General features: G+C 36.5%; 1 protein-coding gene across 1 annotated transcript in view; it reads right to left on the bottom strand.

The window, feature by feature from the left end:
* Window positions 1-112: 112 nt before the first annotated feature.
* ZRANB3 (zinc finger RANBP2-type containing 3) overlaps window positions 113-15,508 on the bottom strand; it is a 47,078-nt gene continuing 31,682 nt past the window's right edge. The window contains exons 10-21 of the mRNA XM_084288776.1: window positions 14,952-15,071; window positions 14,254-14,433; window positions 12,876-13,028; window positions 11,773-12,241; window positions 10,606-10,800; window positions 9,837-9,928; window positions 8,218-8,319; window positions 5,869-6,011; window positions 4,275-4,418; window positions 2,994-3,378; window positions 1,707-1,838; window positions 113-845 (exon numbers count right to left, since the gene is read on the bottom strand). Of these exons, the coding sequence (XP_084144902.1) occupies window positions 747-845; window positions 1,707-1,838; window positions 2,994-3,378; window positions 4,275-4,418; window positions 5,869-6,011; window positions 8,218-8,319; window positions 9,837-9,928; window positions 10,606-10,800; window positions 11,773-12,241; window positions 12,876-13,028; window positions 14,254-14,433; window positions 14,952-15,071 (2,214 nt within the window). The 3' untranslated portion in view covers window positions 113-746. The remainder of the gene's footprint in view (window positions 846-1,706; window positions 1,839-2,993; window positions 3,379-4,274; window positions 4,419-5,868; window positions 6,012-8,217; window positions 8,320-9,836; window positions 9,929-10,605; window positions 10,801-11,772; window positions 12,242-12,875; window positions 13,029-14,253; window positions 14,434-14,951; window positions 15,072-15,508) is intronic.

The following is a 15,508-nucleotide window of genomic DNA, read 5'->3' as shown; positions in this document are numbered from 1 at the left end:
TTATTTGAAGGAACCATAGAGAAAGTGACATGAACAATGCAAAATAACCATTATCGCTACACTCATGATAAAGTAGCATTTCCTAGAACTTACCCTGGATCAGATAGGAGCAATAGGTACTACTTTTAGCATGAGTAAGTGTTAAATACTAACTGCATTAAGAGACGTTACGTGTCCATTTTTATTTAATCTAAGTCCTTTAAGTCAGGTCCAGTGCCAATACTATGTCTGCCATAGCTGATTACAATCTTCGCAAGGCTGCTATTATCTAATGTCCTGTATAGGTATGAGAGGGTTTTAAAAGAAACAGATGGCCTGCATTGGTACAGAGATCTGAGGCTATATTTTTTCCAGTAATTTTAATTATGTGAACAAAGAAAAGAACTTAAACTAAGCTCTGTAACAGTTGAACACCAAGACTAACACAGGTTGCAACAGCACTTTCTCTAATTCCTGTAGGTGTAAACACACTCATGAAAATAGTACAGTAACAATGCTGTGTTATAGGTGCACACAGCAATTCAGCTTTAAACTGAGGGGGGTCACAAAAATATAACCATGATTGAGTATCTTGGATTCACTCATCTCTGAAAATCAGCGTTATAAATTTTTCGGATTTAGTTACACATTTTCTTCTCTTTATCAACACACTGATAGACTTATTTTTTAAATATGTACACAAGGAAAACTGTGTAATGATACTAGTTCCTGACTTACTTACAGTGTAACTGAATATATTTACTATTTTACATCTTCACAAAAAACTTAGTGATATCACAGCCATACTTTGTAGCTAAGGAACGTCGCTTCATCTGACTTCTTTCCTTGGCCTGTTTTGCAGTTCTCTGCAAAAGAGAAAGGTACTGTTGTTGCTTGGCACCTACCAGGAAAGCATTATTGCACAGTTAAGACTTTAATCTAATTTGCAGCAGACAACATACTAAAATGCAAGTATTTATTAAGGTGAGTAACCTGTTGCATCATAACACTTTAATGCTACTGACTTGCATTCTCTCTGGGGCCTTCCTATGGGCTGAGCTGTGCCATGCCACAGACAAGGTAACAAAGCTTCCGTTACTGAGTACAAACTAAATGAGTACTAATGAAGCATTTCTGACTAAAGTTCTTTTTTACTGGGAGCTTTTCTTCCCATTTATAACAACTTGGGCACTCTTCCTCATGAGAGGCACAAAGCAATAACTGATTTTTACTGTAGATATAATAACGTGATCTCAATTACCTATAAGACAGTTTTAGTTTCTCTTGCCAGAGCAAACCTGTAATTTGCTACAAGTTATGTTCCAAGTACTTACCAGGATAGGTCAAATGAGGAGAGAAGCTATCAATAGGCAGCTGTCCTCAGACAATGCATTTCTTGTTTGGTTGCACAGCTTTTCAGCCCAGCAACAGCACAACACCTCCCACGGACGGGGAGGGGATATCGAGGATAGCCAGAAGGAGCCATGACCGTATGGGAACAGAGAGGCTGAGGGCACAGGGGGTGTTCAGCTGGTGACAAGGGGGCTCAGTAGGGCCCTAGTGAAAATCTACTGCCTGGAGAAGCAGTGCTATGAAGTCTACTCCCTAGAGATTACCAGCCCAGAGTAGGTCTGGTCTGGTGAATACCGGCACGCAGACATACTGCCCTGATACACGTTATGTTTCCATGCTTGAAGACAGTGATTTTTTGCCTGTACCGTACTGACCTCTCTGTGGCAGATCGTGCACAGAGTCTGAAGGTTTTCCAGGGAGCACTGCCCTCCTCCACTGTAGACAGGCTTGATGTGATCCACCTGCCAGAAGTGACCTTCTGTGGGATTTGTTATAATTTCATTCAACTGCAATAAGCAGAGGACATGACAACAGGAGCATTAGATATGCCTTCTGAAGTACATGTATGTTCTCCAGTAAGAACAAGAAAATAATTCAGGAAAGTAGCTATTCATAGTCTTTATCAAGAGAATGAAAGTGTTATAAATTTTCTGTTACTCCCTGCAGACAGGCAAAGAGCTGTAATTTTAATTGGCCTAGTTTTACCCAGCCTGCAGCACACTGAAGCACACGACAGCAGATCAAGAAAAAACAGAAGGAAAGGTTCAGTTTTCTTGACCGGTACAGTAAATTATCTTCAATGTCATTTTATCAATAACAAGTGCTGATATTAAAAGGTTGTAAGAAACCCACTCTCCACAGGACTTTTCATCTCAGTATTTTAGATTTTCATTAACTTGCATTTTCAAAAGCCACAAGCAACAGCAAGCTAATCTCATGCATATGGCCAGTAATGGTAAATGATTTTTGTTCTTTTGCAAGTTTATAGGGGTGTAAGCAGGATTTCTTTTAAAATCTAGAACCAGTAACTTCTGAATTTCAACTTCACAGCAGAAAAAAATGGTATTCAGAAATCAAAATACTGCCTTGTGTAGGAATGTTCTCTCTCCCAGCTCCATTGCCTCCTATCAGTAAAGAAGCAATCACAGCCGGGGAAGAACAGCAGTATTTTTTTTACGCATTTTGAGGTGATATTGAGGGGAACTGTGTCATCTGGCTTTTGCTAAGCTCCTGCCAAACATTCTGCAAAGCAGGAGTAGCCTCATACTACTGACTACATCCATTCCTTAATTCTGCCCATAACCATACAGTTTGTGAACAAAATGCATTTCAAATAAAATTGGCTGCAATGTAGATATCCCTATGGAATCAGAATTCCTGTAATTAGGAATTACATCCCTAATTGAGGATGCCTGTCCCTTTTAGATGTCTTTAGGTCTTTGATGACACTGACATTTTGATTGTTTAGTTTTGTTTGTGTTTAGTGTATGTGTGGGGTTTTTTTTGGCCTTTTTTTCTTTTTTTTTTTTTTTTTTTTACGCTGTTGTTGGTGCTGGGTAACCTACCTTAAGCCTGTAAGAGTAACGTTTTAGATTTCTCTGCACTGTCTACTCCAGAACTACACAGATTAGCTCTAAGTGTTCAAAAAGCAATATTAATACCTGCCCAAGTGGAAGGTGAGACATCCAAGAGCTCTCCAGGAGTTTCTTACGCTGACTCTTAGGCGCATCTCTGATGTTCAGATAAAGCTCGTGGGCATTCTGATGACAGAACTGGCAAACGCCGTGTTCAATTTCAAACACCTTAGTCCTGATGTAGCTATGACTAGAACGAATCGAGAAGTCCTCCTGGCAGGCAAGAGAGCAGAATCGCGTGTCCCAGGCACGGGCCTGGTCAAGCTGAGTCGTGGGCTGCTGACAGCTGAGACAAAGCGGGTTCCCTTCACTGTCCAAGGCTTGCAAATAGCCTTTGGGCAGGGGAGAGCCTTCAGTTTCAGTCTGATCTGGACAAAGAGCTGAAAAACCTTTTCCATTCTCCAAAAGCAACCTGTTTACAGAGAACAAAGTACTGCTATTAGTAAAGCAGGTATTCAACAACACAATTCTGTAAGTCCTTTTGTCATAGAATCAGAATAGTTTGGGTTGGAAGGGATGTTAAAGACCATCTAGTTCCAACCCTCTGAGTGAAGAATTTCCTCCTAACATCTAATCTAAACCTCTTTTACTTTAAAACCATTTCCCTTCGTCCTATCATTACCTGACTGAGTAAAAAGTCACTCTGGATATGCATTGCGTATTTCCATTAGATATCTTTTATGCTCAAAAATAAACATTTCAGCTGGAAGATCATCTTACTCGGGTTGGTATCTGCACAGCTGCACGTCATACTAGCTAAAATAATGCTGCGTTTATAAAGAAAAGGTGGTTCCTTTCATGCACGTATACACATGAATGTATATGTCCCCTTTTCAGCAGAAGTCAAAGGAAAAGATCCTGGTTTCTCTCTGCAACTTTCACAGCTGCCTATCAATTTTCTAAATAAAGTTTGCCTTGAGGCAAGAACTGTCTGAGAACAGAGGGCATTTTCTGTCCAAAATTTTCATATTTTCTGCCTTATTCTACATTATGAAGTAGAATAGAAGAAAATTTGCTACCTAATTTGAGGTTGACTGCACAAGCTAGCCTGAGCTAAAGTTCTTATTTCCTTAACCAAATAGTGTAACTATTTTCTTGTTTCATTTTGTTACTCAGTTAATTAGAAGCTATATCAGCAGACAACAGGTATATATGCACAAGCTAAATCGTTAACGGCTCATTACCAATTTCAGCAAATTTCCTACCTAAATACTATAGCTCAGCAAGGTAAATGCTCATAACAACTTTGCTACTTTAAAAATAAAGTCTATGAAGATAAGCTTAATCATTTTACTGCATTAAACTTACTTTGTGGAGTGGCCTGATTGTTCAGTAGAAGCACTTTCATTCTTCAGACAAACCTTATTTTCTTTAGAGATGAGGCGAACACTGCCCCCGCTGCTGCTAGCTTTGCTAAGGGAGGCTGCTGCCACATCCTCCTTGGTCACATACCTAAAACAATTCAAAATTCTGTTAATACACTAAAACACGAAAAATCTCTCTCAAAGAATATTCATACTCGGCTGCAGCAAGATTGGTGCTGCATATTCTCTTGAAACATTCCTTATATCCTGGACTAGAAAGGAATAGTTTGGGAAAACATACTTCTCCATATGACTTCCGTATTACATAAGATTGCATCTTCTAAAACCAGGATCAACTCCATTCAGCAAACAAATTATTTTGCATAGAAGAATTAAAAAGGTGAAAGTAATCTGATACTGATTGACAGTAGAATCTGAAAGCTATTTTGTTTCAGTTTAGAGAAGTGTTAACTGATATTCTAGGGGATACAGGAGGCTTTAAAAGCTCTGGAGGACTCCTGCTCAGTTATTTGTCTTAGAAATCAATTTATCTTCACATGAAAATATACAAACCACCACCGCTTTTAAGTAGAATTATCTTAAAATCCCTTCACTCTGATCATTCTTCAAAGAATGACATTCAGACAACTTATAAATATACCTCTCTGTGTTACACAACTGCTAAACCGCATATACCACCTTAGGACACCAGCGTAGGTTACAGTAGATTTTCTAACACAGTTTGCAGTTAGAGCTTTCTTATATTTTATGGAAGAAAATGATCAGACATCAGGTTAAGAAATACATACTACTTATACTATTGGAATTAAAAAACTCTGTTCTCTTACTTGAATGCTTACCTCCATCAAATAATACATATAAAATGCAAATTATCACCCTGGAGAATTTAACAGTAGGGACTGACAGGCAGAGGCACCTTGGTGAGTAAGCTAAGTAAGGTAAACCTGTACAAATGAGAATTTTTGTGAAGAGCGATGACAGCAGGTAAGCTGCAAGTGTGTACTGGGGAAGATAATGCATCAGAAAAAGGACAGACCGTGGAAAAAGATGAATTCAGATTTTAACTAGGATTAAACGCTATCATTGTTCAATATCACCCAGTGAGAAAAACAATAATTTTCAGAAATGTCATCTACAGGGAAAAGAATTATTTGAAGAAAAACTGAGTATGAGAAAGGTTTGGACTAGGCTGTGAATTATAATTAAAGGATTGTAGCACTGATGGCAACTAATGATTTATTCCTGCTTCAAAGCAGGAAATTCAACAAGATTTTTTTTTAACCTTGCTTTTGAGTCCCTAACGGTCATGATTTTTCCTCAACAACTTCTAGCAAGCTCCAGGTGTTTAAACATGCAAAGCAGAAGGCAAGAATAGCTGCTGAATGTGACACACTGAGGGACAGGGAAGCAGATACTTCCCTTCCAACAGATTTACTGATGTGCTCAGTCACCTACTCCTGTCACTGTGAGACAGTCATTGAGCTGTGGGTTTACAGTCCCAGCATCTCTCCTCTGAAAGTTACATTAAACACACGGAGCTTCATGCAGCAATAAATAAGGGGGGAAAAAATACATACCTTTTTGTGCTGCCGGCCACTGACTGCTTTTTAGACAACTCCTCTGCAGCATGAATAGGACTACAAAATATCTGACCACTTTTTCTGACAATTTTCTGTTTCACTGCTGTGAGGCGATTCCATTCTTTCACAAACCTCAGTATCTGGTGGAGAACGCTATTGTCAGCAGCATGACAGGCATCAAGCAGAAACACTTAATTACAGAGAAAGGGAGCTAGGAATTACTATATTCAAAACTCAATGGAAAAAAGCTGGTACAATCTGAGATGGTCTCTTCAAGTCAGCTTTCATGCAAGCTGCAGCCCTCTTCTTGCTCAAGCTGAGACAGCTTCGGCATTGTCTACTATGGCTCTGCTCTGAGAGGTATTGAGAGGTATGCTGCTTCAGAAGGTAGAAAACAAGGTTAGAAATTGACTTTTTTAATCTGAGCTACAGTGATAGGAGAATGGTTTTGTGAGAAAGCCTAAAATAACCCTTCTTGTGGAGCGAAACTGCTGATGGGAAAAACAGATGGGCAGAAGTTTTCTTACAGCAGCCCTGTTCTTTTTGCACTATGCCGCTCAGAAAAGGAAGGTTTGCTCCAGTTACTTGAACTGCATTTATCATTTGCTTTACACACCACCTTTCTTCTTTCCTCTAACCTTCTGATACATGCTTAACACCAGGTTAACAGTTGGTTGGTGTACAACTGTTTCAGCTGTGGAATTTTAACAGAACCACAGAGGTACCTGCTCTCAGGTTACTGTATTCTTTTACAATAATACAGTGCCAAAAAAATTCACATATATTATCAAAATTACTGTGTTACATTTGCTATTAGTGGTATGACATCACCAAATTATCTTAAAATTATACAGCTGGTTCTACCACAAGTCCACTCTTCTCTGGGGCGTTACAGTGCAGCACACGGTGATCTATGAAGGTAGAGATATGGCTTAGCATCAAAATATTCAAAGGACAATAATTTTGAGCAATTTAACCTGTACTTCATCTTTTTTCAGAGCAATCTCAAACTGATACAACTGTAGGATCCTACAGAAAAACTGATGAACTGCTTAACACTATATTTCAGAAAGAAAATGGAGAATATAGCATAGTACTGATCAGCTTTCCTTATTTTACATTTAGAATTTGAAAGTATAATAAAATAAAGCTGCTCTGAGGGACTTAATCATTTCTGGTAGTGAACCTCATGGATTTTTACAGGCCAGGAAGCCACATAAAATTTTGAAGCTGTAAATTGACAAAAATTGGATGATTAATGGATTAACCACGAGGAATTGAGTAGAAAAAATGTGCCTACATAGGAATTTAGAATTTACAACATGGCTGCTTTCTTTAGGATACGTGTAGAGGAAAAATGGTTTCATCCCACCACCACCTCTCCAACAGGAAATAAGTGGGAGTAACAACATGACCCCCAGTGACAACAATATGAGCCAGTAGTGATAGGACCCAGTTTTGTTTTTTTCCATTCCACTATTTGCTGACTTGAAACAATCTAGTAGGCAGTATCATGGTGTTTCTGAACGTGGACTGTGGTAAGAATAAATTGTGCATTGTGCAGTATGGACTTAATTGTGATTTCAGCTTCATTCAGCAACGTTCTTCAAGACAATGACACATCAATAATTTTCTTTTTCTCTTTAAAGTATTTTTTTCATGGCAAATGTGAAAGTGTACTGATCAGTCTTACTTCTAAGTCAGAGCCACAAGAAAGAAGTCAAGGAAACTGCAGGATATAACAGAAACATGGGAGCAGTTACTAACATGGGTATTTTAATCTACAAGGTAACATAGCGCATCCAATTTAAATTCTGATTTCATTACTTTTAGTTCTTGGTTTAAAAGCATTTATGTTCTCACACACCATTATGAATGCGCCCATTATTGCTGAAATAACTGAAGATGCTTATCGCAGTGGAGTTACGCCCTACACAGTGTTGAACATTGTTAGGAGACCAAAGGATGAAGTGAGAGAGGAGGCCTGCTCAGAACTGCAGCTCTGATACAATCTAGCACGTTCGTATTCATCACGCACCATACATAATTCATAACCTTTAAAATGCTATTTTGTTGACTTATGAATGTTAGTTACTAATTCTGTAAATGAGAAACTAAATGATGCCTGGTTGACTCCATCTACAGAAATGTTAACAGGAGGTATGATAATCTGCCAGAGGAACAGACTGCATAATTAATATTCACATCAACATTTATAACATCTGCTTGCACTGATGAAACTGTGCCTAGATCCCAAGGCCTGAAAGTGTTCTGCATTTATTAAAAAAAAGTCCAAGCACTCCATATTAAACATTATAGTACTGTGCCAGTAGAATTTGTACTTGCCAATGAACGATTTTGTTTATGCTGGAAGGTCTCTGGCAAATCCTCCCAGTTATCCAGCTGTATGTCCAACGGAATGAAATTATGATTCAGTGGTTCACCATCCTACACAAGAAAACAGTTTTGTTTACAGATGAAATGTAGTACAATCTAGAAAAAATGATCTGTTTCAACTGGATTATCCTCCTCTTCCAACTAAATTTAGACCCTGAAGGTAAGATTTTTCCAGGAACAAATGATAAGCCACACATGCATGATAATGCTGCAGATGCAAGAAACATTACTCACATTAATATATCCAAAAGTAAACAGGGTGAAAGTTTTACATTTGAAACTGATTCCTTGCAAATAGTTCAGAGACAAACAAACTGCCTTAAAGTAATAAACTGAAATTATAATTCTCTTGACTGAATTTCCAAGTGAAATGAATAATTATAGAATGGAGAATGTCATCCTTCATTACCATTTAAATTCAGATCTTATTTTTTGGTTTTAATGTTTTTTTTTTTTTTTTTTTTTTTTTTTTTTTTTTTTAATATATATGAACAAGTTCGACTCTACCTAATTTTTCAGGAACAAGTTGTCCCCAGAGGGGACATGACCCAGGAACTTACTGATGATTCACAAAAATTTGAGGGAATGATTTAAAGCAGATTTCCCCAGTGTATTATGGTTCAGTAGAAAGATTTTGTGCAATATATAGCATAACAAAGTTCTGATTCAAGCCAAAACAAAACAGTTGACCAATACCATCCAAAATGTGTTTTTATCTTAAAGTAAAATGTGCAAAGCTAGGAAGCATAATATGCTTTATGTATATCACACAAATTTGCAGATACAAGACAACACTTTTTTTTTGACTGTTTTTTTCTAGCTCTATCAGCTCAACTAATAAAAATGTACTGCCTCAAAGACTTGCCCTCAGCTATTCGTGATGCTTTACAGTTGCACCTAAATACACTGACTCATTCAGTAGCTTCGGAGAAACCTTCTAAGTAAAGGCTTCCAACTCTTAAAAGAAGTGATCAGCAAGTCCTGTCTTCTCTATGAAAGATGACCTAGAAAATTATCACCTGCTAGTTTCTGTCCTACTATGACCGCTGGATTAATGATAACGTGTTTTATTCAAGAAATTACTTATACACAGCACCAATGCCTACCTTTGTGAAAATGTGGTGGCAGTATTTTATTTACTTATTTGATCTGGTGGGATTCACTGATTACTGTAAGTCTACAAATATTTTGGAATAGCACACTAGCTGCAAAAAGGAGAATAGTTTATCATTCCAGTGATTCAAAGTTGTGGTAAGATACTATAATAAAAACAGGAATCTTAAATATCACTTCAATTTCTAACAGGTAATCTGAACATACATCTAGTGCATTAGCACCTTATAAAGATAAGCTAGGAGAAGTGTTAGAAGCTATATATCTAGAGAATTATTACTTAGTTCCACAGAGAGAAAGAACTAGAATAATAAAGTACCTAATTTTTGTATATTTCAGTTAATAAAAAAAATACTGTTTTTATATAAAGCATAACAAATGAAACATCAGCATTTCATAGGACATTCTACTTTGGTATTTAAAAATGATAAAAAGCATGCTCATTTCAGGTTTACCTTTGTATAGAGGTGAATTCTATCAGTGTTCCTGCTTGCACAGAACATAAGCCCATCATACACTAGAAACGTGTCCGATTGATCTAAATCTTCTATAAAGACAAAAAATTCTGAAATTAAGAAATTTTCTTCATTTTGTCCACTCAGACATTAAAAACAATATTATACCTGTCTTTTAAGGAGCTATGAAATTTCCCAATTTGGTGCACATACAAACTTTTTTGTAGGAACACTGTTAATCTCTCATCTTTTCTCCCCTACCCCCTTCCAATTTTCAGAAATTGTGGCACAAACTTGAAGAAAATATATACCACACTAGGATTCTATATCTAATTCCAGAATAACAAGATACACACAACTCAAGCTGCAAGCTATTAAGATGTCTCTGTATTTTCTGTTTCTCCTGAACTACCCATCATCTCTTTTATCTGTGGCTGTCCTGAACGCAAGTAAACACCATCATAAGTTTCAATAAATCTTTATGTTGTAACTTAAGGTTCACACTCGCTAGTTTGACATAGTTCCTATGTCAGCCAAAACCCCTGTATTTCCTCTGGCGTTGTTTGAAAAGAGTAGGTTTAGACATCATCAGAATTCAGTAAACATCCCAGGCTGAAATGAAAAGTCATGTGCTAGTCTATGTACTTCTTTCTTTCAAATACACTTTTGAAAGGTTTTCATTTAAAAGTTCTGTTTCTTGCCAGAGGCGGTTAAGACAGTTTCACAGACAGGATACTATCATCTTTCTTTTGCAGTAGTCCCACTTTACCTTCTCCACACTTTTTTTCACCTTCTTCACTTTCAATTTTAACAGCTTCTTGTTCACTGATTTCAACAGATCGTTCAGTCACTGTTTCCCCCAAGTCTTCTCCTTTATCTTCAGCATTCCATGCTGTTCTCTGTTCATTTCTTCCGGAGTCTTCTGACATGCTTTCTTCAATCTGGCTAGCGGGATTTCTCTCAGCTACAGATGAAGAAAAGTGATCACTTATACTATCCATATAAACAGATAGAGCTACTCAGTACGTATATGGACACAAAACTATGCAACTGAAATGCAAAGAAATTGCATTTTATTCTCTAATATCATCATGGTGCAACCACTTTTAAAAAAAGCTAACTTCAATATTAGGAGCATAAACACATGGACCACGGTATTCCACTTCAGCAATTTCATGTACCCAGCTTTATGTCAACATACATGTAATAATGTGGTTAGCAATCGCCTATTATATATATTTATTGTACACCTTAAACACATGAAGTAGTTTTCCAGGCATTGATCTATACTTAAGAAATTCAGAAGTTGAATTACTTAATCAACCAGAGAGACTTAAAGAAAAGAAAAAAAGAAAAAGAACCTTACTCCTTTCTTTGCAATTTAAATTGCAAATATGGGGATAGATTTATAAATATGTTTTAATAAGTTCCCAGATAGCATAAATAAATTTAATAAAAGGTATTTATTCTGATCTGTTGGAGTGAGAAATGCTGTATTTTCAAGGCAATGGCTCCCATGATAACTGTACAATACCCAAGTTAATAAAAACATCTACGCTACATCATTTAGTTTTGACAAGCTGTGAAAAATTTTACCATTTAATTGGATTCAGAATAACCATAAACCTTTGCAAAGAAAAGATACATTTGCTACAAAGAAAAAAAAATGTATATTCTTGCTCACTCTATATGTATCTTGTTAACTTTCAGCTGAAGTCTCTATTTGTTTCAAATTAGAATAACTGAAAAAATCCTCAGGAAAAATAAAATTAAGGAAGATCACTTAACAGGTATCTGTCTGCTCATGTAAAGGTATCATTCTTCACAGTTTGCCTGTAACTGTGTATATTTATATATTTAAAAATACTTTATTTTCTGAAACTAATCACAACTGGAATGAAGAGCGCATGCTTTCTCTACAGCATGGGTCACTTACCATTACTGTTCTGAGGGCAACTGCACATTTCACAGTAAGGCAGCAATTCATTATTACTGTAAGTGCAAGCACTACAGTGCCAAACTTTAGTTAAAGCTGTGCTTTTACTTGAAGTGTTTGAGTCACAAGGAAGGACTTCAGCATTTTTTTCTGTAAACAAAGTGGACTTTTTTCCAGTTAAAGATTTTTTCTTTTTCTTACTGGAGCTGACTAGAGTAGATCCACTTATGCTTCTTGCTCTTTTAGCGTCACGTTCAGATGAACTTTCATGACAAATCGTATCCACATTGTTTAGTCTTGTGGAATCCAGGTTTTCACTGCTCTTCTCTGCATCCTCTTCTTTTGTGACTTCCGAAGATTCTGGATCAGTATTTAATGATTCACTACCTGAAAATATTTTGCGTTTCTTCTCAGAGGAGGATTTTGGGGAAAAGAAGGAACGTATGTCATGCTGTCTTTCCTTTTCAAACTAGGAAAGGAGAAAGAAATATGTAAACCCATCTTGTATTTACAGCATCAGAAATGGCCAAAATTATTGCTTTTATCCATTAGTAGTGCTCACTAACACAGGAAGCTAGTTTCAGTTTGGAGATATTTTACAAAAGATATTTTCCTTAAAGAATAAACAGCTAGCAAAAAAGCAATTCAACATTGATCTTCTGTTTTGTAAAAATTATTTTCAAAATTCTTAACAAAAGTCTGAAAACTGACACAGAATTGATATGCTGCATGCCTTTTTTCTGACCATGCCTATTACAAAGAAAGCCTTTAAACACTGCTTTTAAAATAATCATATTGTATTTAATTTTCTATTAATGAAGTTATGATTTAAACAGAAATGACATGCTCCTATCAGACTGAGGGTGATTCAAACACCTAAATGATAACATAAGGACATATGCAAAAACTGGTGACATTTATGCCCAACAAATCACTTTCTCCAACTTCACTAACTTTTTGAAATGGAACTCACGTTGTATTTATCCCACTCATTCAGTGTTTCTCTACTAGTAAAATCTGCAGTGCACACAAAGCTTAGGTAAGCAATGGCTATGTTTTTTTGAAATGACAGAATACTGAAAAACATAAGTTTTAAGTCTTACATGTGTAAATAGAACTTCATTTTGGGTGTCTTCTAGACTTTCATTTGGGGCCCAAGTTTCAGCAAAACTCAAAAAATCCCATTTCTCCTTGTCACCTTCTTCAGCCTGCATTCTCTCTTTCTTGCCATTCAAGGTGCTGCCTGTAACTTTGGCCTGCAGAAAGAAGACTTGCATAGAAGTTCTGAAGAATTCATGTTGGAACAAATTTAGTTATCTAAATGCGCTCATTACGAATGTGTAAACAGAGTTCGCAAGAGAAAAGTGAGAAACTCTGTAGTAACTCAAAGTAACTTTGGTTAAAACTGTTCTTCTTTCAGTTGTCCAAATCAAAAGTCATTTTTCTGCAAGAATAAGTAGCATATCTAACGTGACATATAAAATGTCAGTACCTACAGGAATTAGAATAGTTTCATTCCTCAAATGAATTTAAAATACAGTTTGCAGTTCCTTGATTCTGTAAACTGTGATTACTTTCCAGCAGCAGAGGAAAATGTTGACAAAAATGGTTATCAGTTTCTCAATATAATAACAATATGGACAGAAGCAATTGCACCACTCCAACAAAGGGGTAGCCAAACGCAAGAATGAATTGCCACAAATTGGAATAGAGCACTTAACTGGCATTTGCATCAGAAGAAATTGCATAACCACAATCTCATTAAGTTCTGACAATTAGAGTTTAAAAGGCTATTCTCTTTCTAGCTTTACACCTCTGGAACTGTCAGAAGATGAGAGCTGACACAACACTAACACACTTCAGCTATCAAAGCGAGACACATAATAAATGGCATCAAAGGTTATAAAAAGGTCACAAAAGCAAAACAGCTAAATGACTTTTAGTTCTGTGAAGATCTTCCAAATACTGAAAGAATGTAGAATGGGGAACTGACCTTCCTAAAACAACTGGGTAGTACCTGACAACAAGAAGGTAAGACTACTTGAACCTTAGGTGAGATTAAGAAATGTTATTTGGGAATGCTCCTGTCTCTCAGAAATGAAGTTAGAAAGGTATAACATTCACTCAATAATACTAATAAAAAAATCTCTAGGTGTTATGACTGCATGGAAAACCTTAAATTTATAAATTGAGCAACCAGAGCAATAAAAGGCTAGAAGGAAGAAAAAACAATAAATGTGAACTATCCCATTCACCTTAGCAAAGAGTTACCTTATTTATCTTTCGACCTTTAATGGAGAGCAAAAGATAGGAAACACTCATTCAGAACAGTCATTTTGATAATTAGCAATTCTTGGTCTATTGATTTGTCTTATACTAGAACAGGGCTCTAAACAAACAAAAACGTTATTTGCCACTCTCACTTAAGTGGTATCTTAAACACAGTGAGTTTCTGGTTATTTGGTTCTGTTCCACACATACCTTGCGATTCAGCATTGCCCACATAAGAGGATCCAATGTTCCTTTTGCAATAAGGAAGTGAATATTCACAGAACTGCACTGCCCAATTCGGTGTGCTCTGTCTTCTGCTTGCTTAATATGGCCTGGATCCCAATATAATTCAGCAAACACAACATGAGTAGCAGCAGTGAAAGTTAAACCCTAACCAAAATAAGCAAGTAGATAAATTTTAGAAAAAAAAATCTCCACACAAAGCTACATGCTGCACAGAACATTTTTATATGTTAATAAGGGGGACCCATGGGGACAGGAGATGGGCCTTCTACACTGATTTCTTCTTTGACCCTCAGGTAGGTACTAATAAGATTCAATAAACACTCCAATATTATGCAAAGACTGCATACTGCTTTTCATTATGGAAATAAATGTTACTTATTAATCTGGTACTTTAAGAGAGAAAATAGAGTGTGATTTTCGTTGTTGTTGTTTTTTTTACTAATTATTCTAGCACAAGATGCTGCTGCTTATCTTGATTTTACTCATGTAATTTTAATGGAGGCTTAAAACAGTTAACATGATTAGTGCAAAAAATGAATACATATGTCTCCAAAATATATACTGTATGAACTGCCTTCAATTAAATAACTTGAATCATCAAGTGACATCAGTATTTATTCTTGAAGTTTCTTATTTCACATACTTCCTTTTTTTAATCCTACCTGACCAGCTGCCTGAATACTCAAAATAGCAACTCGTGTATCAGGATCCTTCTGAAACTGATTAACAAGATGTATTCTTTCCGAGGAAGGAACACTTCCATCTATCCGTATGTAGCGAACCTGTAACATATTATAACAGAGACAAAAATGAAATCATCCCTGCTCATTTTTTGATCCAATCACCCTCTGTCCCCCAATACAAATACAAAAACATCTGTTCTATTCCAGTCATGGGGACAGGGGTAACTCAGTAGCTTTTTGCCTTTTGATCTACAATTAAGCCTGTTTATCTAGAAAACTGATGACTCAGCACTCCCCATTTACAGAAGACAACAGAGTGACAGACTCTTGAAATTGTATACTCCACAGAACCTGCAATTTCCCTGATGGGACTAATTAAAATTCAAAGCACTTGCAAAATAATAGCTTAATATTAAATAGCACAGTTAGCCATTGTTCCCTAGCAATGGATGAGAGTCTATGACCAATAACATGAAGGTGGTTTGTAGACATTTTTATTGCTTTGAATTAAACAGAGAAAAAAACAAAGTACACAG

This window comes from Netta rufina (genome assembly GCF_964035555.1).
Source record: "Netta rufina genome assembly, chromosome: 6".
NCBI lineage: Eukaryota > Metazoa > Chordata > Aves > Anseriformes > Anatidae > Netta > Netta rufina.
Note: the sequence above shows the minus strand (reverse complement) of the source record. Positions and strands in the feature narration are given on the sequence as shown.